A 24,449-nucleotide genomic window follows, 5' to 3' on the forward strand; every position below is an offset into this window, starting at 1 on the left:
TCAAGATAAGCAGATCACGTTCTATCAAGATAAGCAGATCACATTCTAGAGTTCTTTTTATTTTGCCTTTTTTTTTTCCTTTCTCACCATTTCCAAGTTATATTTCCTCTTCTTTTGGAAAAACCACATATATGTTTGTAGGAAAAGATTTACATTAGGATGTGGTAAGAGCAGGAGTCCCACTAGCAATTTATGAACTTTTCCTAGGAGACTATAGACCTCCAAGGTTGCACTACACAAATTTAGGGTACTTAAACAGGAGTCAAATATCTTGAGACTTTGAATCACTTTAATGTAGAAGTCTAGTAAAAGGGAAAAGTCATTCATTTCCTGAAGGCTGTGGTGAGATTACAGTTTCAAGAAGACCCTACTCAGACTCAATATGCTTTCTTGTCAAAAATTAATTTACCTCAAGATGGCAACATATACTTATTTTTGATCAGTAGATACTAATAAAATTTTCTGTAACTTACAGTTTCTTTTCTGAGTCTTATCTTTTATGGGGCATAAAAATTTACCCTGGTCAATGAAGATTTACTTGAAAAACTTTGCTGGATGGAAGACTTTCTGCAGAAAACCTGATGATAGGTGGGAATCACTGAATAGTGTATCAGTTATCTGAGCTGCCTTTTCTCTCCAAGCTCATCTTATATTCTTTCCATCTCCAACCCCAAATTCGGAGATTTAGAGACAGGGCTGTCTTTAGCTACTACATTATGGAGAGTAATAGCAAAGGCAAATTAGATCTGGTTTTGAATCCAAGTCCCACCATTTACTAGCTGTATATTCTTTCTAATTTACTTAGTCTCACTTTCCTCATCTCTGAAATGAGATGATAACTACCTACTTCATGGGTTCTTGGGAAGAGTAAATGAGATAATACATAAAAACCAATCAGTCACTAGTACATAATAATTGAAAGTCATTGCTGTTATTAGATATAACCAAAACAAAGGTGATTTTGATAACTCTCTTTTTAAGCTATTCCTTTTATTCCGTCAGGCAGTATGTTCCAAAAATATGAACTGGATATGATGGAACTTAGTTAAGGAAACCATTCTGGATCCCCTGAAACTTTACCTTATAAATCACAGTGAGGTCACTTTAAGGAGTCCAGAGGGAGAAATCTAGCTTGGTTAAATCTCAAAACAGTATAACTTCATTTCTAACAAAGGAAATTCAGATTAAAACTTCTTAAGGTGCTTTTTTCTCACCTATCTAATTGGCATAAATTCGAAAGTTTGTCGAGATACTCTGCTGATGAGGCTGTGGAAAAACAGGAATGCTCAGTATTGCTGATGGAAATTAAAAAATCAGTCATATAGCCCCTTCGGAGGAGAAAAACTGTTATTCGCTCTCGTGTCCAACTCTGCAACCCCATGGACTGTGGCCTGCCAGTTCCTCTGTCCATGGAATTCTCTAGGCAAGAATACTATAGTGGGTTGCCATGCCCTTCTCTGAGGGATCTTCCTGACCCAGGGGTTGAATGTGGGCCTCCTGCATCGTAGGCAGATTCTTTACCTTCTGAGCCAGGGAAATCCTACAGAAGAAGACGGGAATATTTAGGTTACGTGTATAAGCATTTCCTTTTGGACTCAGTAGTTCTACTTTCAGGAACCTACTGCAAAGACATACTGGCAAAAATAAGAAAAGATGTATGTAAATGGCTACTTACACCAGGAATATTTCTAATACCAAAAGACTGGAAACAATAAGATTTGCTATTAGTAAGGGAATGATAATGATAATATAAACTATGGACACCCACATAGAGCAACATGCAGATGTAGAAAGGAATAAGGTATATCTCTATATAATGACAGGAAGTGATTCACAGGATACACTGTAAAGTCTAAAACAAAGTCAGAGTCAGGAATCCCCCAGCGGCCCAGTGGTTAAGACTCAGCGTATTCACCGTTGTGGCCTGGAGTCAGTCCCTGTTCGGGGAACTAAGATTCCACAAGCTATGCAAAGCAGCCAAAAAGCTGAAACAAACAAAACCAAAGTCAGAATAGTATGCATGTTACTGCTTATGTAAGAAAGGGGGAAGGATAAAAAATATATTGTATATATAGTATGTATAGTATACAAATAAACTGAAAGGCATGGAAATGAAAATTTTTTCCTACTCCTTCAGGTGCAAAAGTAGGTTATTTGAGATATTCCTTATTTCTTTAGGCATTTTTTGCTATGAGCTTCCCTCTTATAGCTGTTTTGTTGTATTTCATAAGTTGTGTTATGTTTATTATGTTTGTTATGTTTGTCTTACATTTTTTACATTTTTTTCTTTGGTTTCTTTTCTGACCCATTAGTTATTCAGTAGCATGTTGTTTAATCACATATTTGTGAATTTTCCAGTTTTCTTCTTATAATTGCTTTTTAGTTTCATACCATTGTGGTCAGAAAAGATGTCTGATATGGTTTCAATCCTCTTAAATTGATCTTATTTCATGGCCTTACATAAACTAATATGTCAATTATATGTTAAAAATTTATTAAATTATTGCAATTTAAATTTTTTAATTAAAAAATAAAGACATAAAAGGAAGCAGAAATCCTTGAAGAAAAGGCCTATATCACACTTGGAACATGTTCAAGATGCACCTGAAACTTCCTGTCATGTCAGAAATAAAGGAAGCTAGCAGAGGCTACTGGAGAAGGCAATGGCACCCCACTCCAGTACTCTTGCCTGGACCCATGGACAGAGGAGTCTGGTAGGCTATACAGTCCATGGGGTCGCTAAGAGTCAGACACGACTGAGCAACTTCACTTTCACTTTTCACTTTCATGCATTGGAGAGGGAAATGGCAACCCACTCCAGTGTTCTTGCCTGGAGAATCCCAGGGACGGGGGAGCCTGGTGGGCTGCCGTCTCTGGGGTCGCACAGAGTTGGACACGACTGAAGTGACTTAGCAGCAGCAGCAGCAGCAAAGGCTACTGGAGCTGAGTCAAAAATCAATGAGCCTCTTCAATAAATGGTGCTGGGAAAACTGGACAGTTACATGTAAAAGAATGAAATTAGAACACTTCCTAACACCACACACAAAGATAAACTCAAAATAGATTAAAAACCTAAATGTAAGACCAGAAACTATAAAACTCTTAGAGGAAAACAGAGGCAGAACACTCAATACATAAATTAAAGCAAGATCCTCTACGACTCACCTCCTAGAATAATGGAAATAAAAACAAAAGTAAACAAATGGGACCTGATTTAACTTAAAAGCTTTTGCACAGCAAAGGAAACTATAAGCAAGGTGAAAAGACAACCCTCAGAATGAGACAAAATAACAATAAATGAAACAATTGACAAAGGATTAATTTCCAAAATATATAAGCAGCTCATACAACTCAATGCCAGAAAAACAGACAACCCAACCAAAAAGTGGGGAAAAGACCTAAACAGATATTTCTCCAAAGAAGACATAGAGATGGCTAACAAACACATGAAAAGATGCTCAACATTGCTCATTATTAGAGAAACGCAAATCAAAACTACAATGAGATATCACCTCACACCAGTCAGAATGGGCATCATCAAAATGTCTACAAACAATAAATGTTGGAGAGGGTGTGGAGAAAAGAGAATGCTCTTGTACTGCTGGTGGGAATGTAAATTGATACAGCTACTATGGAAGATGGTATGGAGATTCCTTAAAACACTAGGAATAAATCCACCATATATCCCAGCAATCCCACTCCTAGGAACATATCCTGAGGAAACCAGAATTGAAAGAGACATGTGTATCCCATTGTTCGTTGCAGCACTATTTACAATAGCTAGAACATGGAAGCAACCTAGATATCCATTGACAGATGAATGGATAAAGTTGTGGTGCATATACACAATGGAGTATTACTAAGCCATAAAAAGGAACACAGTTGAGTCAGTTCTAATGAGATGGATGAATCTAGAACCTATGATACAGAGTGAAGTGAGTCAGAAAGACAAAGATAAATCCCATATTCTTTTTTTTTTAATGTAAGAATTTCCAATCTTTAATATGCTAATAAGTGTTTCCTAGAGGGAGATACAGTATACAAAGTTTCACCAACCTATTTCATAAAAGGTCATACAGGGTGCTGTTTGGAAAATTTGTGTTCAATCTAATTCCTACAGTCATGTTATTCCAAAGTGATCAGATAAAAAGCTGACAAATGAAACTCTAATACCATATCTATGAGATAGCTAAAGATGGATAATCATAATTTTACCTACATCTGCTACCATGTAAATATAATATCCAGAATATTGAGTTAAACTATTCTACTCATTTCATGATTATTTTCTAGTAGTAGGATGTATAATTGTAGCAAGTTAAAAATGGTGATGATGTATGGCAAAAACCACTACAATACTGTAAAGCAACCAGCCTCCAACCAAAACAAATAAATTTTTAAAAAATGATGATGAGCCATACTTTTAAAAAAAAAACAAAGTAAAAAAGAATAAGAAATTGCTGTTAAGGGTCTATGAACACATTTTTTCCCTATTTTATATTAATATAGTTCTTAGCCATAACTCTTTCTCTAGTTTTTTCTGTGCCTTATCCTCATCCATAATGAGATGGCGCAAATGCCAATAACAAAGAAATAAAGCTAATATTTTAGATTAAATAATACAGAAAGCTATGAAAGCACTTGCTCAAATGGATATATATTATTGTATGAGAAAATTAATATGACAGGGAAATCATGAAAAGCAATGCCAGTATCCCTCTAAACAGTTTGCATTACCTAAAGCATCATGAGGATTATGAAAGCCAGTGTAAGTCAATCTCAAGGATTCTAGAAGAATCTCAATGACTAGAGTTATAAAACTTCCTCCCCATGACAGATTAGGTCACCTGCTTAGTGATCTATGAGTCCTCTAAGGACAAATCTAGACTTAGGTCAGTGTATATGCAGTAAATCAGCAGAGATACCAGACCCCATCAGTTGTACATTACAAACCACTTTGGAAGATGTCTGGATATTCTCTGTATATCACACCACCAAGTTGTATGGGAATTTTCTTTTCTTTTTTTTTTTTCATTTATTTTTATTAGTTGGAGGCTAATTACTTTACAACACACTGCAGTGGGTTTTCTCATACACTGACATGAATCAGCCATGGAGTTACACGTATTTCCCCATCCCAATCCCCCCTCCCACCTCCCTCTCCACCCGATTCCTCTGGGTCTTCCCAGTTCACCAGGCCCGAGCACTTGTCTCATGCATCCAACCTGGGCTGGTAAATCCCATATTCTAATGCATGTATACCGAATCTAGAAAAATGGTACTAAAGAATTTACTTACAGGGCAACAGTGGAGAAACAGAGAACAGACATATGGACATGGGGAGAGGGGAGAAGAGGGTGAGATGTATGGGAAGAGTAACATGGAAACTTACATTACCATACGTAAAATAGAGAGCCAACGGGAATTTGCTGTATGGCTCAGGAAACTAAAACAGGGGCTCTGTATCAACCTTGAGGGGTGGGATAAGGAAGGAGATTGGAGGGAGTTGGAGGGGATATATGTATACCTATGGCTGCTTCCATTCCAATCCCAAAGAAAGGCAATCCCAAAGCATGCTCAAACTACCGCACAATTGCACTCATCTCACACGCTAGTAAAGTAATGCTCAAAATTCTCCAAGCCAGGCTTTAGCAATACATGAACCATGAACTTCCAGATGTTCAAGCTGGTTTTAGAAAAGGCAGAGTAATCAGAGATCAAATTGCCAACATCTGCTGGATCATCAAAAAAGCAAGAGAGTTCCAGAAAAACATCTATTTCTGCTTTATTGACTATGCCAAAGCCTTTGACTGTGTGGATCACAAGAAACTGTGGAAAATTCTGAAAGAGATGGGCACACCAGACCACCTGACCTGCCTCTTGAGAAACCTGTATGCAGGTCAGGAAGCAACAGTTAGAACTGGACATGGCCCAACAGACTGGTTCCAAATAGGAAAAGGAGTATGTCAAGGCTGAATATTGTCACCCTGCTTATTTAACTTATATGCAGAGTACATCATGAGAAACACTGGGCTGGAAGAAGCACAAGCTGGAATCAAGATTGCCGGGAGAACTATCAATAACTTCAGATATGCAGATGACACCACCCTTATGGCAGAAAGTGAAGAGGAACTAAAAAGCCTCTTGATGAACGTGAAAGAGGAGAGTGAAAAAGTTGACTTAAAGCTCAACATTCAGAAAACTAAGATCATGGCATCTGGTCCCATCACTTCATGGGAAATAGATGGGGAAACAGTGGAAACAGTGGTTGACTTCATTTTTTGGGTGAAAATCACTGCAGATGGTGACTGCAGCCATGAAATTAAAAGACATTTACTCCTTGGAAGGAAAGTTATGACCAAACTAGATAGCATATTAAAAAGCAGAGACATTACTTTGCCAACAAAGGTCTGTCTAGTCAAGGCTATGGTTTTTCCAGTAGTGGTCATGTATGGATGTGAGAGTTGGACTGTGAAGAAAAATGAGCGCAGAAGAATTGATACTTTTGAACTGTGGTATTGGAAAAGACTGGAGAGTCCCTTGGACTGCAAGGAGGTCCAACCAGTCCACCATAAAGGAGATCAGTCCTGGGTGTTCATTGGAAGGACTGATGCTGAAGCTGAAACTCCAATACTTTGGCCACCTCATGCAAAGAGTTGACTCATTGGAAAAGACCCTGATGCTGGGAGGGATTGGGGGTAGGAGGAGAACAGGACGACAGAGCATTAGATGGCTGGATGGCATCACCTACTCGATGGACATGAGTTTGAGTAAACTCCGGGAGTTGGTGATGAACAGGCAGGCCTGGCGTGCTGCAATTCATGGGGTTGCAGAGAGTCGGACATGACTTAGCGACTGAACTGAACTGAACTCTATTTCTGTTTTGTAAGTAAGTTCATCTGTACCATTCTTTTAGATTCCACAAATAAGTGATATTATATGTTATTTGTCTTTGTTTGACTTACTTCACTCAGTATGACAATCTCTTGGTCCACTCATGTTGCAGAAAATGGCATTATTTCATTCTTTTTTATGGTTGAGAATAATTTTACTGTTGTCCGTAACACTGTCCAGTAGCTTTCCAGCTCACCTAGAATAATATCCAAAGGCTTTACCATGGCCTCATGCTACCTCTATGATTTTCTCCCTCTGTCACTCCATGCTATCCCCACTGGCTTTCCTACTGTTCCTCTAACATTCCAGGTTTTTACCAAGTTCAGGGTCTGTTCCCTGTGTCTGAAACTGCCCTTCCACAGAACAGCATCACTCTTCTTTTACAACCTTCAGATTTTTCCCAAGTGTCACATTCTCAAGGCCTTCCCTGGCCATATTATTTACAGTTTCAACACCCTCCTTACTCACTTCCTACCCCTTTCTGCTTTATTTTCACTCCTTAGCTAATCTCATATACATTTTACTTAAATTGTTTTACTTATTATTAGTTTCTCTCACCAAGCTGCATGAGGTCATAGGTTTGCCTATTTTCTTCACTGCTATGACCTTGATCGTAATATATGACTACTTAGGAAATACTTGTTAAATACATAAATACATGCAAGTGCTCCTCCCTCCAACACACATACAGTTTCTGAAACCCTATATAAAGTAGCACCTTTCTCCCTACATACACACAGAGACCATTACTGAATTTCCTTACCGAGCTTTTTCCAAAAAGTTTCATTTAGCACCATTCGGGATATTACATATTCACGTATTTACTCTCTTCCCTTCCCTGTGGATTCTAATTTCCACGAAGGTTAGGACTGTATCCTCAGCGCCTTAGAACAGCACTTGACTCTGAGCAGGTACTCAGCTACTTCTTGGATGAATTAATGAACCAGTTCCGTCCGATGGTATTCCCTACAAGGTCACAAACTCTGTTAGTGTGGCGCTGAGCTTCCAGCACAATCTAGAGAAGCTCGCCAGTGAACTCTAAACTCGAGTCACAAACTCTGTTAGTGTGGCGCTGAGCTTCCAGCACAATCTAGAGAAGCTCGCCAGTGAACTCTAAACTCCGAATCCAGTGCCTCTTAAAGGAAAGGCAATGCCCCGTGAAGGGAACAGCAAAAACATCGGTGTTCCCCACTTCATTTCTGCCCCTAAAATTTAACCACAGAATTAACAGATCAGGCGAACGCAGAGAATAAAGCATTTAGTACATTACTGAACGTACTAAACGAAGACTCTGTAAACTGGTGTTAACGAATTTACTCGACTTTGTAGTGCTTCGGACACTGGGAAAACAAAAGCTAGTTTCTCCCAAGCGGGAGCCAGCCTTACCCAGCCAGGATCTACACCACCCCGACCGCGAGGCTCAGGATTGGTTCAGGCTCCTCAGGCCTGGCTGGGCTTCCGGCCGGCTCGTGGGAGAGGCAGTCCCGAGAGGCGCGTGGGCGGAGCGAGGCGGGGCAGCCGGGGCGTCCTCCCGCCCATCCAGCTCAGGATTGGCCGAGGCTCGGCAGGCACCACCCCGGCCAGGCGTCGGCCCGCATATGGGCGGGGTCGTCCTGTGAGGCGCGTGGGGCAGGCGGGGCTGGACCCAGGTTGGGGCTGGGCTGGGGCTTGGCTTGGCTTGGGGCTGGGTCCCGGGATGCTGCAGCTGGGCAGACCTGCGGGGTTTGAGCCGTGGCCGACGGATGGCCAACGTGCGGGTGGCGGTGAGGGTCCGGCCCCTCAGCAAGAGGTGAGTCTGGGCGGGAGGGGGCGCCTGAGGCGTCAAGTGAGCGGAAAGGAAGGCGAGGTCCCCGCCTCTCCCTTCAGTGAGTCTGGCGCGGAGAAATCAGACACAAAGTGGCCCAAGGGGCCAGCATCCGGAAACCGTAAAGGCCTGGCCGGGACAAGGCCTGGCTTGGGTTGGGTTTTCGATTAGTGCCCTGGCGGAGAGCACTTAGTGGAAAGCCTCGGGGTGGGCTGTCCTGTCCGTGTCCCCGGAGTCCCTGTGTCTCAGCAGGAATTTTGAGGGACCGCGCGTGGCTCAAGTTTTGATGCACAGGTTGAGCCTTTCTGGATACTCTGAGAAGGGCTGGGAAGTATCTCTATGTGGGGAGAGGGGTCGGCGGTCTACTGTCTCTTCTTGATGGCTCTGGAGTACCTGTAAGGACTGAGGGAGAATCGTGAGTTTCTCCGTGCACATGGGTTTCTCTGTGAAGAAGTAGAGGAAAGCAGGTTGTAAGGCATAAGAGGGAAATTGAGGCTCAGAGAGATCGTGGTTTCGTTCTGTGGGCGACTTCAGAAGTGTGAAGTAGGGGGAAGTCATTCTAAGCCCTTCCCTCAGTGTAGACAGTTCCCATTTTTTCATGTGGGAATCTGATCCTACACTCAGCTGTTGAGGTATCCAGGGTCCATAATTTCTTTCCCTGCTTACTGATTTTTCCACTCACATGTTTGGAAAGTCAGGGAAGGCTTCACAGAAGTCTTGGTGTTTGAACCCAAACGCTTTTGAAAGAGTCGTTAGTTTGCTGACAGGTGGAGGAGAAGGTGTAGAGATTTCTGTGAGAACACAGAGCAAAGGACTTAGGCTCTTAGGAAACAGAAAAGTTTAGGGCTTTTGAGGAGAGGCTGTGTGGAGGGAGGTGAGTGATAGGAGATAAACCTGGCAGAATGTGGTTTGGGACCTGAAGGCACATACTGGAACTATTTGGGAGGTTTAAAAAATTTCCAGGACACAAGATGTCTTGAAAATTGGACAGAGCAGTCAGAAAAAGACATTGTCTCTCAGAACAAAATTTGGTTCTAGCAGGAGCAGGGCTTCCCTGGTGCCTCATATGGTAAAGAATCTGCCTGCAATGTGGGAGACTGGGGTTCGATCCTTGGGTTGGGAAGATCCCCTTGAGGAGGGCTTGGCAACTCACTCCAGTATTCTTGCCTTGAGAATCCCGTGGACAGCGGAAACTGGTGGGCTATGGTCCATGGGGTCACAAAGAGTTGGACAGAGTTCACTGAGCGACTAAGCACAGCACCACAGCACAGCAGGGTCTATGTTTGTCCTGACTTGAGGTGATTGGCTTGAAAAAGTCATACAGCTGACAGAATAATGAGAGCAGTGTGATAAGGGAAAGGAGCAAAAAAGTAGGAAAAGACAGAAGTGGTGCAATGGAAACTTCACTGGTGGTCCATTGGCTAAGACCTTGCATTCCTAATGCAAGGGGTTTGATTTTGATCCCTGGTCTGGAACTAGATCCCACATGCTACAATGAAGAGTTTACAAGAGTTTGGCAGCCACAGTAGAGAATAACATGTCAAACAAAAGTGAAGGGAAAAGAAGGGCACAAAAGCTTATTAACTTTTTAATTTTATTTATTATTATTTTGGCTGTCCTGGGTCTTCACTAATGTGAGTGGGCTTTCTCTAGTTGCGGCCAGAGGGTTTCTCATTGAGGTGGTTTGTTATGTTTTGGAGCATGGGCTCTAGAGCACAGGTGCAGTAGTTGTGGTGCACAGGCTTGCTGAATCTTCCCAAACCAGGAATCGAACCTGCATTGCCTGCATTGGCAGGCAGGTTCTCAACCATTGACCACCAGGGAAGTCTGAAAAGCTTATTAACTTTTAGCTCAGGTTAAGAGCCTTGAGCAGCAAGGGGTAGAAGGGCAAGACTGCAGTTACCCAGATATGAAAGGATTATAACCTGCTGAAGATTCAGGAGCCGGGATGAATAAACCCAGCATGACCCCAGCTAAGAAGTCCAAACTATTCCCCTCTTCTCACCACACTGTATTCCAGGGTTTGTTAACTTCCACCACCTTCACTGAGGCTCATCTCAGTATAGGCTATTTACTGATTATGTGATTTGTCCCAGCCTTCAAAAAAGTAATCAGCACAGATTCAGTTAATAAAGTCATTGGATCTTATGTGTTACTTGGAAATAAATCTTGGAGCTCAAGCTTCCATTTTTTATTTTTCCAGATGAGAAAATGGTCTTGTTAAAGATCTAAAAGTAGATAGAGCCAAGATTCCATTCACCAGACTCAGCTGCTCCTTCCTGAGATTACAGAAAAATTGCACTTCTTTCTCAAATGCCTGTTTGCTTAGTAGGACTAGTACAGACCATCAGTAAAACGATAATATGGAAAATGGTTTTAGTGTGCTCCTTTTTACCACACAGTTGTTTCCCATAATCAGAAAATCTGTGTCTTATTGTAAGATGCTGCCACTTGTTTGTCCCAAATCATTCATCATTGATAGAACATATTGGCCAATACTGTAGGCTCTGGAACACTTTCCACTGCCCTTGCAAAAAGGTAATTATCATGAACTATATTCCCTTTATGTGCTCTTCTTTTTAAATCTGTGAAATAGTATAACTACTTCAATGGTTTTTTGTGAAGATTAAATGAAAGGATACATTAAAAATACTTAGAGTCTGGCTGCTTTTAAGTGTCTGATAAAATGCTAGCTATATAATTTTTAACAGCTATTTTTATTCCTCCTTGTTCTTAGCTGTCTTTTTAAATTTTATAAATGAGTAGATAACAAATGGAAATGGCTTGGCTATTTTTTAAGACAGTGATTCTCAAATTATAGGATACATACAGTTAACCTGGGGAGCTTGTTATAATACAACTTGTTAAGAGGAATTCAAATTAACTAGCTCCACCACCTCCTATAATTCTGATGAGTGAAGCCTGTGGACCACACTTTGAGAAACTGTCCTAGGAGTCAACTTGTAACTGAGGATTTATTCCTGTGCAAAACCTTTAACCCTAAGGAATGAATGTCTATTGGTAGAATTCAGGCCCCAGAAGCAAGTGGTGGTAGCCACAGCAGACTTCTTTGAACTCTGTGCAGTCAACTGCCCTGTTGAGGTTGGTGTTCTTTCTTTCTCTTCTGCTCAACTTTGTCTTCATTTTGTCTTAGAATATTTTGGAACCATTAGGTTACCAATGGCAGTGGGCCAGGCAAGGAAGGGGTGGCATCTGACGAACTATAGTGTCATATCCTTTTGTCAAGAGGTCAAGTTGAAGACCCTTTTTTATTTTGGCTGCTTTATGCTGGAGTCCTAGGTGAATCCTTAAGAAAGGACTCCCTTAAAAAAATTAGATTAAATAGATTTGCAAAAGTTTTCCCCCTTACTTTCTTTGTTGCTCAATTTTACTATAGCCTGTGTATTTTATAGTGGGTAAAGGGAGAGTAAAACCTACTTTTAAATGCAGAAGGGAAAAAAAAAAGGATCTTAACACCAAAACTGAAAGATTTTCTTTAGGAGAGCTGGGGCAGGGGATGCAGTTCAATAATCCTGGAGGACAAAGTATTATCCCTACTGCCTTAAGTTCTGTCTAGTATGAAATGTGAAAGAGCATCAGAGCCTTGGGGAAGTTTAAGTAACAGGAATGCCATCCACCTGTGAGAAGGAAATTTTTTTCCAGGACTTTATTCCAAATACACTGACTAGTTTACAAAAACAATCTTAAATCTAAAGACCCCTGTCTCACTGTGTATCCCTTGCCATCCCCTCTCCCCAAGTCCTCAAGGCCACATCCTGGGAACCTGCAGGGAGGATAAAAGGGACACTGAAGATATTTTCTCAGCTTTCAGGTCCCAGGCCAGGAATAATTTAATTGATAGTTTTCACTGTAGTAGAAAGTGCCAGTGAGTTAACTCCCATCTGTTAATATTCTGGCCTTGAGCACTTTATTTAAAAATATTTATTTATTTATTTGACTGTGTCAGGTCTTAAGTGAGGCACATGGACTCAGTAGTTTCCCCACAGCGTGTGGAATCTTCCCAGACCAGGGATTGAACCCACATCCTTGCATTGGAAGGCAGATGCCTAACCTCTGGACCACCAGGAAGTCCCTGGCCTTAAGCATTTTAGCTAAAGCTCTTTATGTTGTGAAAAAAGATTTCATATCTAGAATGGAGTGTATTCCATTCCTTTCGGGCTTCCGGTATATGAGTCACTTGAATTAACCCCTTAAAGTGGACTTAGGGGTTGGTTAGTTGTTAGGAGTGCTACTGCATAACCGCGATTTACGAAGACCCTTAAGGATCTTGGCTGTTATTCTGACTTAAGAAGATAATATAAGTAAAGGATTTAGGAAATATGTTCTCAGGTCTCAACAGAAAGGACTCTGAAACCTTTTTCATTATTTTCTGTGCTCAAAATATCAGAGAAAACGAGAAATGATGCCATGCTGTGTGCTGCGGATACTCTCAGGGTTTCCCAAGCCTGATTTCTGAGGCATATGGCTTTGTGGTTAGACAGATCTCGGTTTAAATTCTGGCTCTGCCACTGCTAGCTGTGTGACCTTGGACAAGTTACATAATTTTTCTCAGCCTTAGTTTTCCATTTATTAAAAAAAAAAAAAAGATCTGTTAGGAAGTTATGTCAGGAGGGTGTGTTAAGAGGATAGCATAGAATGAAGTATAGTGTATACTGTACTTAATACAATGCTTAGCACATAGATGGTACCCAATAACAGTGACTCTTCATGGTTCCCAAGCTGAATTCTAACAATCCAGAGAAGCATGCCAGCTCGGGGACTGCTTCAGACACACCGGTTGTGGAGACAGCAGTAGGGAAACATATTATCCCAATAGTGCTGGTCTCAGCTGCTCTTTTTCTGATTAATTTTAAAAAACAACATTTCCTCTCATCTGGGTTTGTGTCTTGCTTCTAGGGAGATCAAAGAAGAGGGAAAAATTATTGTGGAAGTTAATGGCAAAGTGGCAAAAATCAGGAATTTAAAGGTAAGCCTGAAATTGTTTTCCTTTTTCTTTCCCCTGAAGAGCTAGTATTAATTACAGTGACTTCTGGGGTGAAGGTGTGTATGTAAATACATTTAGAGAGGGGGAATGGAAGAGGAAAGGGCACATAAGGGGAATTGTGGGAAGAGCTTTGACCAACCACAAAGCAAATATAAAAATATAACAGGGAAGAAGTTCCAGGGATGTAGTTATTGCAACCCAAGTTCTACCAGATGGGGTACAGCTATTTTGGAAACTGGCCAATAGTAGATATTTTTTTTCTTTTTTTAGTAGTAGATATTTTGAAAGTAAACACATGGCCAGCTTAAATCATGTTGGGGGACAATTTGTGCATATGTTTAACTCACCTGACCTCCTATTAGACTTTGGCTCAATCCTCTTATTGGATATCACTTCATCGAGAAGCATTAGCAGGGGTTTTAGCATTCATCTGCTAATACAGAACTCATTTTTAGCCATAGTGAGGCTAAGTAAAGACTTTAGATCCCAGAAGAGAGTTGGGCACTAGCCCAAGTCTTGCTGTAAATATTCTTCCATAGATCTGACTGATCTTTGAGTCACAACTGGCAGCTTCCTTCCCCACACTTACTACTTCCTTTGGCTTATTTCCTCCATCCCATTCTTCCTTTTCCCAGGCCAGGGGAAGTAGAAGGGATTCTTTCTTTCTGAGCCTTGAGGAGTGGAGGACAGGGCAGCCAGCCATGTGAATGCCGCTGTGGTCAGCTTGCAGGTGGTACTTGACATTCCTGAGAGCTGAGGAAGCTGACTTGCAGGAGGAGGGTTTTCTGGACCCCAGTCCCCCCAGCCACATCCACTCTTGTGTTCCTCCCATGATGTGATCCATTTCCTTTTGTCAGTAGCTCCCTGCTGAGAGAGAAACCTGTCAGACTTTATACAGGAGCTCCCCGGGGACAAAAGACCTTTCGTTTTCTCCTGTCTCTTATTTATATCTCTGTTGCCTAATCACTTCAGCTGCTTTGTTCTGAGAGCTTATATTTTTGGTTCTTAAGAATAAATCCTGGCCAAGATGACACTCTAATCTGCCCCCTGCTCACCTTGCTGGCAAGCTATCCTCTTTTCTGAGTCCAGTTATCCACTCAGAATCTCTTCATCATCCTGTCAGCCTCATTCTACTGTGGGTTTTAGTACCCAGTTCAAGGGATTGTTTCTCCCTGTCCAGAATCTAAATATTAAGTAATAAGATAGGCATTTCTGTGAATAATGTCACTCTCCCCAGTACCTGGAGGTTGGTACAATTCCAAGCTGTGGCTCTGCCCTCTTCTACACGGAGCAGTTGGATTGGGCCCAGCTCTTCTGTCCAACATGCTCTCTGGGGGTGAATACCCCAGGGACTTCTGTGAAAGCTCTAGGTTGACAGAGCCTGTCAGGCCCTGTCAGTAATTCAGGGACTGAATTACTCATGCACTACTGGTATATTCTATAGAAATACTCAGAGAAGAAATGATAGTAAGAAGAAGAGGCCCAGGGAAGGAGAGGTTTTTTCTCCCAAGTGGTCTTACGCCTCACAGGGCTGGTTTGTATGTAGATATGTGATAATATGATAGACATTTAATTCTCTGGTGCTTCATTGTATCTAACAAGATGAAGACAAAGGTTACTTTTTTCCCCCTTTTCATGTAGATATCATAAAGGTTCTCATGATCAGTCCAGGTATCTCTATCTACAAGCAGAGGAATCAAATGCCTCTGCTTTGATTCTGATATTACAGTAGAGAAGGTACTAGATCCTGTGTTTAATTTTAGGTGGACAGTCGACCTAATGGCTTTGGCGACTCCCGAGAGAAGGTTGTGGCGTTTGGCTTTGATTACTGCTACTGGTCAGTCAACCCAGAGGATCCCCAGTATGCATCTCAGGATGTGGTAATGCCATTTTCCTTCACTTTCTCAAGGTCTTTATAACTGGATAATCATTGGGAAATTAACATGGAATCTGGGCCCTGGCTATTTCTTACTTATGATAGGTTGGTCGGAAACTAATGATGTTTTGGTCTGGGAAGTGTTATCTGCAGAAGATCTGCTGAGGACTGAGAGGATGAGCTAAGCCTTTGCTGGCTAATGCTGTTGGTCATCCTTCCTGCTGCTTAGCTTTCCTACAAATTTCTAAGGCAGCAGGTCTGGTCAAGGGGGTCTTCATAGGACTTCTGTTTCTGTGAAGCAGCAGCATTGTCCTGGTTGGAGCACTGTCAGAGGTCATGCATTTGGTCCCTGAGATGGCCAGCAAGCCTTGCCTGATTCACTTCTGTGACCACAGACAGTAGCTCTTATCCTAGCAGCCACCAGGGTCCTTTCTAAAATTAGAAAAATAATTTCTTTGGCTTTTCATATGTTCTTTCTTACATGAGAAAGAGAATACTAGAGGAATATATCCTTAGGAAAAAGTATTGAAAATGGATATATTTGGGGAGGAGCCCTAGACAACCATTGCCTATCAGTCTATATACCTTTGAATAAAAAGCCAAAGCGTGTTTTCTGCTAAATATTTCAGTCCTTTGTGAAACTTTCCTTAATTATGCTAAAGAAACCGTGTTATCAAGTTTAAGTGATTTAGAGGACAGCCGACCTCATTTTATGAAATTTGGTTTTATTGCACCTAATAGATACTGCGTTATTTACAAATTGACTATTTGTGGCAACTCTGTATCGAGTAAGTCTGTCTGTGCCATTTTTCTTTTTTTTTTTTTTTCTTTTTTTTGTTTTTTTTTGTGTGCCATTTTTCGTAGCATTTGTTCACCTCGTGTCTCTGTGTGACATTTTGGTAATTCTCATAATATTTAAATTTTTAAATTATTATTCCATTTTTATGGTTATCTCTGGTCATGTCACCACTATGACTCACTGAAGGCTCAGATGATGGTTAGCATTTTTTAGTCTTAAAGAATTTTCTAGTGCTTGCTTCGGCAGCACATATACTAAAATTGGAACGATACAGAGAAGATTCGCATGGCCCCTGCGCAAGGATGACATGCAAATTCGTGAAGCGTTCCATATTTTTAAGCTAAAAAAAAAAGAATTTTCTAATTAAGATTTGTTCATTGTTTATAAACATACTGCTATTGCACTTAGTAGACGGCAATATGTGTAAATATGTGTTTGGTATGCACTTGGAAACCAAAAAATTCATGTGACTGCCTTTGTTGCAATTATTCACTTTATTATGTTGGTCTGGAGTCAGACCTGTAACATCTCTGAGGTCTACTGGTACTGATTTTTCTGCTAGTGCAGACTTCTGAAGATGATTGGATAGTTCTAAACCATGGAAGTGTAATTCCCTATCCTTCCCTTTTGAGGGGACCATGTGGAAACAAGACCCTAGACCACTGTGGGATTTGTTATTTTTATTGGTCCCTTCTGTTATAATATGAGCACCTCACTTTTGTAGTCACAGTTTATTTGTCATAAATGCTTAGCAGGTGCAGTGTGGGTATTACCTGGCCCTGACAAAGCCTTCTCTGTCCTTTAGAGGATGAGGGCTCTTGCAGATCCAGGCTTGTCTTGTGACCCTGGAACTTTATCCCAATACTCAAGTGTGTATGAGGTAACTGGTTTGCTGGTGTTCATATTGTTCCACTGAGATCCTCCAAGAAGAGTCAGGAAAGGAACTGACTCTTAAATAAGAGGATGGTACTCCTAAAGCAGTTCACAATTGTGACTGTATCTGTGACATCGAAGACAGTGGTCTCTAGAAGAAAGTGTGAGCATTCCAGTGGCTCCTTCTGTTCTTGGCCATAGCATACCTAGGACTGTTCTGTACATAAGAAACATTAACTATTTTGTGTAACATTTGATAGATAATCTGGGAAGTATATGTAAACAAAACAAAAACCACCATTTAGTGTACAGTGTACAGGTATAATTTTGTTTTGAGTCTCATATATTGTATTTATGTAGCTTAAGTGTGTAAAAATTATCTAGTGGAAACCCAGAAGCCCATCAGTTCAGTTCAGCTCAGTCGTGTCCGACTCTTTATGACCCCATGAATCTCAGCACCCCAGGCCTCCCTGTCCATCACAAACTCCCGGAGTTTACTCAAACTCATGCCCATTGAGTCGGTGATGCCATCCAGCCATCTCATAGAGGAGGGGAATTCATAAATATGATTCCTTTTCTGTTGCCTGATTTGAAATTCAGTGGAAAGATCAAATGGGATTTGGACAGGAAGCCTGTGCAGAGAGATAAAACCAGTGCCTCCTAAAATTTATTCTGGCTTGTTTACTAAAAGTCTAAGGCATTCATTGGGTAGTATATGAGAGGGAAGGAAAGGAATCTCTGTCACAGGCTGGAGAAGGGCCAGAGTTTCCAGAATGTTGTCAACACTCAGTTCCACCTGATTTGTTTGGAGGGACTCATCTCTGACAGAAATTGGAGCCCAGACTTTTAACGCTAGTCAGTATGGCTCTGAGGTTACCAGGGTTAAGAGAGGCAGATTGTTATAAAATAGGACTTGGCATAGGAAAGAATTTATATGTCATCTGGTTCTTCCTCTCCCAAAATACAGCAATCCTTTCTACTGTCTTTCTGATCATATTTTGGGGGACGGGGGAGGGGTGGCAAGAGGCCAGTCTTACTGAAGTATAATTTTGATATAAGTCACCGTTTAGTATACAGTGTATAGTTCTATGAGTTTTGTCAAGCACATATAATTGTACAGCTTACACTATAATAAGTATATAAAATAGTGTATCATCCCCCAAATCTTCCATGTCTCTTTGTAGTCAATCTGTTCTCCCCCTGGAAATGTTTTCTTCCCTACAGTTTTATCTGCTTCATAATGCTATATAAGTGTAATATAATAGTAGGTAGCCTTTTGAGTCTGGCTTGCTTCACTTAGCCTGATGTATTGAATACTTGAGATTCACCTCTGCTGTGGTTTGTAATCTGACCTTGATTCAGACTCATGTAAATAATTTTCTTGCCCCAAAAGAATCTTATGGCTTTGAAAACATTGATTCTAACTGCAAAGGGTGAGGCACCAAGTCCCTGGAGGATTGTTCCTCCTTTTTTGAAGGAAGGACTGTCATCACCCTCAGAAATACAGCACTGATTCCAAAATACCCAGATATCTGAGTTGAAATTTTCCCTACTGGTCTTAGGGGGATTTTGAGCAACATCATAAATCATTGCATGACAGATGTTTATGAAAAGTCACCTATTTAGTGTTGGTGCTGTCTCCTGCTCACGGTCTTTTAGAGTGTTAGAGCTTGAAGGGAACCCAGCAGTCATCCAGGCCAGGCTTTCCCAACCTCAGCACTATTGATATTCTGGCTGTGTAATTCTTAGTTGTGAGGAAATCTGTCCTGGGCACTGTAGGATCTTTAGCAGTGTTGCTGGCCTCTATTCTCTAGATGCTGGTAGTAGTCCCAATTATGACAATCAAACATGTTTTCAGACAAGGCCCAGCTTCTAGGCCAACCCTTTTATGTTCCAGATACAATGTATAACTAACATAGGCTTATACAGGCAGTTAATGCCCAAGCAGGACTAGACCCTTGCTTACTGTGGTGGCTTTTGCATTGCATTGTGTTTATGCTTTGTTACAGCCTCAAAAAATAAGTTCAAGATTAAAATTCCTTAGTGCTTTAGTACTTTCCAGTCCTTAATGGTGACTCACTTAAACACATAGATCAGGTGTCTACAAACATGAGCCTGTAGAGAGCAAGTCAGCTGCTTCTGCTGAGAGGCAGCTTCCTTGTTAATCACCTGCAGATCCTAAATGTTTATCATTTCATTTGACTCTCCCCAAAGTCTTTCAAACATATATTTTTACTCCGTTTTATAGATAAGGAAACTGAGGCATGAAAGGTTACAAGGCTTGCCTGAGTCACTTAGCCAGTAAATAAGTAGTGAAGCAAGGATTCAAACCCAAGACAGTCTGACTCTAAATTGTACGTCATGTCCACCAAGCCTCACTGACTCTCAACATTAAAAAATTCTCGTTTAGTCTACTAGTGACCTGGTGCTCTCTTTCTACGTATTATCTGTTTCCATCCTTTCAGCAACCTGAAATGGAGAAGATTTTATCTTCTTTCTGTAGTTGGGGAAATTTAGGCTTAAAGAGATTACATGATCTACCCAAAGTCACACAACAAGAAAATGAGTCTTGGATTTGAACGTAGGATCACCTGAATGCAAAGTTTGTATTCTTTTATAAAAATATAAAAAGAGGTATTGTAGTAAAAGGAAGAGAAGGAAAATTGAGGAGAGAGGATGATGGGAAAGAGAGAGAGAGAAAAGGTTATGGTGATTGGGGATTGGCAGGGGATTATACTATCTGATTTGACATCAGAGTCGTGGGGTAATGAATATCAGCATTCCTTTTTTTAATTCAATTTGAAAGCAGTCGTTGTTTATTAACTGACTAGATTGCAAAAATAATTATGGTAGATACCTTAGTTCATCCTTCTAATAAACTTGTTGATCTAGTCTTCCCTGTTGCCAGCATCCGCACCTTCTACAAAATGGGTGGTCTTTTTCTTCATTCCTCTTCATGGAGAAGACAATTTATTTTATTTTATTTTATTTTGGAGAAGACAATTTAAAGGGTCACAGGAAGCTGCTTGCTTCTTTGAAACATTTTCCAACATATAGATGTCATGAATCATATCCTCCATGCAGATGATGCCATATTTCCCAAGAGATTGAGCTATCAATGTGTTATCCATCAGGGCAATTCACTTCTTGTTGATTTTGCCATAACCTCACTTGTAGATGAATTCATTTACAGACTTCAGATTTGGGTACCCCCATTAAATGTATTGGAGAAGGACATGGCAATCCACTCCAGTATTCTTGCCTGGAGAATTCCATGGACAGAGTAACCTGGTGGGCTACAGTCCACAGGGTCACAAAGAGTCAGATACTATGAGTGACTGAGCACTCTTGAAGTTAGAACTGGGTTTGAATTCAGGCATAGCCACTTAATAGCTGGCTTACTTCAGACAGATAACTTAACCTGTCTGAGTCTTAGTTTTTTTAGCTGGAGTGGAGAAGGAAATGGCAACCCACTCCAGTATTCTTGCCTCGAGAATCCCATGGACAGAGGAGCCTGGTGGGCTACAGTCCATGGGGTCGCAAAGAGTCAGACACGACTGAGCGATTTCACTTCACTTCACTGTGAGGAGGAAAGAAATCATGATGTGAAGTGCTCAGTCTAGGGCTTGGCAACTAGAAGTTGAGTAAATGAGGTCATGAGTGCTGTGGCTTGGGTTGTGATTATCACTATCACAATACAAGAGAGGCAAGGTTCATGCTTCTTTCTAAGAGCTGAACTAGCTTTGAAAATCTCTTCTTTCAATCTGTTGTGCTCACTTCTGGGACCAGCATGCTCCACTTGGAAAATTAACTTCCCTCCCTTCCTCCTGGTCAGGAACATCTGTTGGAGCGGGAGTCCTCTGCTCAGGCATATTGTGTTTGGGTGATTATGTGTTTGTAAAAATTTCCATGAAGATCATTAGCTCAGCTTTACCCACCAAGGACTGTGAGTGGCTGTCAAAACAAGTGCAGACTGAGTCAACAGAAAGCCAGTCACGAACAAAAAAACCACCCAGCCCTTGTGGGACGTAATTGCTTCTATACTCCTGGGAATCTTTATTTCAAAGTGCTTTTGTTATTTGGCTAAAACACAATGCCTAAAATGCCTGTAGCTTTTCCACATGAAAAATTGTGTGAGTGAGCAGAGATTTCCTCCCCACAGCTACCAAATTCAAAACTGAAATTCTAGTAGCACTGTGATTATGTTTGTTGTTGTTTACATGTCCATAATATGCTGAACTTCACACAACACAGAAAGACCATCCATTGCTTACCCTCAAAGAGCCCTGGCAGGGGCCAGGATGGAGGGCAGTGGATGTGTGTGTGTTGATGTGCATGCATGCATGTATGTTTGTGTTACAGGTTCTTTGGTGAACATATTCTCCAGTCCTGGACTCCAGTTTAAAGATGTTAGGAGCCTGGAGAGGCTTCCGAGGAAAACCCCACACACCCCAAAATGGTTAAAGGGCTGGCTGCAGGAACCAAGAGGAAAGCTACTGTCAGTGTAGTATACGCCATGTGTGTGATTATTTAATGAAGGAACATTGCTTTGGAGACAGGAAAGTCAGGTGACAATAGTGCTTTACAAGTATGGAGCATGATGATTTTAAGTTTATGCAGCGTTAAAACAAGCTGGTCTTCATTGCCATTAGGAGAAAACAGAAGAGAATTCCCTGGCCATCCAGTGGTTTGCACTCTGTGCTTTCACTGCTGAGGGCACAGGTTGAATCCCTGGTCAGGCAACTGAGTTTCCGCAAGCTGTGCAGCACAGCCAAAAAAATAAAGAAAAGGAAAGGAAAAAATAGAGAAATTTCGGATTAAATTGCAAAGGACTGTTTGTAATTAGGACATGAAGAGTACCTGTGCAGAGTTTTTGAACCCAGCTAAATAGTTTTGACTTTAGAATTCCAGAATTTTGGTGTTAGAAGAAATGCTGGAGACACATATTTGAAGGATAAAGGCGTAGAGAGACAAAAATAGCAATTATAGGGTGTTTTTTCTTTTTGGTTAGTCCAGAATTGTGCTTGATGTTGCATGGGAAGTCCTGTTGCTTAATCCAGTGACAGGGTCATGAACTGCAACACAGAGTTTCCTGCAGGGCAGGAAGTGTGCTGCTTAACAGAATCCCAAGGAAAGATCTTGTTCTTGAGACTGGGCCTCTCCCTGGCTCTGTACTCCATCAAGATGAGGACATGGCTTTGTAGCCATCTAGTAGTATGTGGGGGCATTGAGCACCTATTATTATAGGTTCTCTAATGTGACATATGCTTTCTTTGTACAGTTCTTCTGTGTATTCTTGCCACCTTTTCTTAATTTCTTCTGCTTCTGTTAGGTCCTTGCCAGTTTTGTCCTTTATTGTGCCTATCTTTGAATGAAATGTTCCCTTGGCATGTCCAATTTTCTTAGAGATCTCTAGTCTTTCCCATCCTGTTGTTTTCCTCTATTTCTTTGTATTGTTCACTTAAGAAGGCCTTCTTATCTCTCCTTACTATTCTCTTGGATATATCTTTCCCTTTCTCCTTTGCCTTTCGCTTCTTTTCTCAGCTATTTGTAAGGCCTCCTCAGCCAACCGCTTTGCCTTTTTACATTTCTTTTTCTTGGGGATAGTTTTGGTCACTACTTCCTGTGCAATGTTATGAACCTCCATCCATAGTTTTTTGGGCACTCTGTCTACCAGATCTAGTTCCTTGAATCTATTTGTCACCTCCACCGTATAATCATAAAGGATTTAATTTAGGTCATACCTGCATGGGCTAGTGATTTTCCCTACTTTGTTCAATTTGAGCAGTTCCACAAACTATGGAATATTCTTAATGAAATGGGAATACCAGACCACATTACTTGCCTCCTGAGAAACCTGTATGCAGAACAAGACACAACAGTTAGAACTGGGTGTTGAACAATGGACTGGTTCATAATTGGGAAAGGAGTACCTCAAAGCTGTATTTTGTCACCCTGCTTATTTAACTTATATGCAGAGTACATCATGTGAAATGCCAGGCTGAATGAATCACAGGCTGGAATCAAAATTGCTGGGAGAAATATCAACAACTCACATATGCAGATGATACCACTTTAATGGCAGAAAGCAGAGAGGAACTAAAGAGCCTCTTGATGAAGGTGAAAGAGGAGAGTGAAAAAGCTGGCTTAAAATTCAGCATTCAAAAAACTAAGATCATGGCATCCAGTCCTATCATTTCATGGCAAATAGATGGGGAAAATGTGGAACAATGACAGATTTCATTTTCTTGGGCTCCAGAATCAACGCAGACAGTGACTGCAGCCACAAAATTAAAAGACGCTTGCTCCTTGGAAGAATAGCTATGATAAACCTAGACAGCATATTAAAAAGCAGAGACATCACTTTGCCACAAAGGTCTGTATGTCAAAGCTATAGTTTTTCCAGTGGTCATGTATGGATGTGAGAGTTGGGCCATAAAGAAGGCTGAGCACCAAGGAATGGATGCTTTCAAACGGTGGTGCTGGAGAAGACTCTTGAGAGTCCCTTGGACAGCAAGGAGATCAAACCAGTCAATTCTAAAGGAAATCAACCCTTTAACTGGAAGGACTGATGCTGAAGCTGAAACTCCAGTGTTTTGGCCACCTGATGGGAAGAGCTGACTCATTGGAAAAGACTCTGATGCTGGGAAATATTGAGGGCAAGAGGAGAAGGGGACAATAGAGGATGAAATGGTTAGATGGCATCACTGACTCAATGGACATAAGTTTGAGCAAGCTCAGAGAGATAGTGAAGGACAGAGAAGCCTTGCATGCTGCAGTTCACGAGGTTGCAAAGAGTCAGACACGATTTAGCAATTGAACAACGACAACAACATTGTGACCAGGCTGGGGCTGCTTAATGGCTTCCACAGAAATAACATTTCTATCTTGGGGACTGCACCCCATTATAAGAGGATAATTGATCTATGACCTCCTGCCTCAGAAAGTAAGAAGGATGAGGTAGAGAGGAGTATGACCCTCACTTTTGTTGTATCTGCTGTACTTGCAATGTGAATGAAGGCTTTGGAGAAGAGGAAAGAAGGTGGAAGAGTTACTGAAACTGCGGAGGGACCTTAGAAGAGCAGAAGGGGAAAACATGAAGAAGAAACTAAGGTGAGAAGGAATTGGAGAGTTCACAAAGGGATTGGGATTATACCATTTTTTACAGGAGATATCATTTCCAATTTAGGTGTAAGAA

At 41.2% G+C, this 24,449-nt stretch overlaps 1 protein-coding gene, 1 long non-coding RNA gene and 1 other non-coding gene across 5 annotated transcripts in view; 2 read left to right on the plus strand and 1 right to left on the minus strand.

The window, feature by feature from the left end:
• Positions 1 to 269: 269 nt before the first annotated feature.
• On the minus strand, positions 270 to 8,384 carry LOC139035496 (uncharacterized). The gene is made up of 3 exons (XR_011488079.1): positions 8,281 to 8,384; positions 1,434 to 1,540; positions 270 to 1,025 (listed from the first exon to the last, which is right to left on the minus strand). It is a non-coding gene; the product is annotated as an uncharacterized lncRNA (long non-coding RNA).
• A 167-nt stretch (positions 8,385 to 8,551) lies between these two features.
• The window catches only part of STARD9 (StAR related lipid transfer domain containing 9), a 117,608-nt gene continuing 101,710 nt past the window's right edge, over positions 8,552 to 24,449 (plus strand). For all 3 annotated transcript variants that reach the window (XM_020906740.2, XM_020906741.2, XM_020906744.2), the window contains exons 1-3: positions 8,552 to 8,683; positions 13,616 to 13,685; positions 15,467 to 15,583. In XM_020906740.2, the coding sequence (XP_020762399.2) occupies positions 8,637 to 8,683; positions 13,616 to 13,685; positions 15,467 to 15,583 (234 nt within the window). In that variant the 5' untranslated portion in view covers positions 8,552 to 8,636. The remainder of the gene's footprint in view (positions 8,684 to 13,615; positions 13,686 to 15,466; positions 15,584 to 24,449) is intronic.
• On the plus strand, positions 16,609 to 16,715 carry LOC139035841 (U6 spliceosomal RNA). The gene has a single exon (XR_011488545.1). It is a non-coding gene; the product is annotated as a U6 spliceosomal RNA (small nuclear RNA).

Source organism: Odocoileus virginianus, chromosome 6, assembly GCF_023699985.2.
Source record: "Odocoileus virginianus isolate 20LAN1187 ecotype Illinois chromosome 6, Ovbor_1.2, whole genome shotgun sequence".
NCBI classification, from domain to species: Eukaryota; Metazoa; Chordata; class Mammalia; order Artiodactyla; family Cervidae; genus Odocoileus; species Odocoileus virginianus.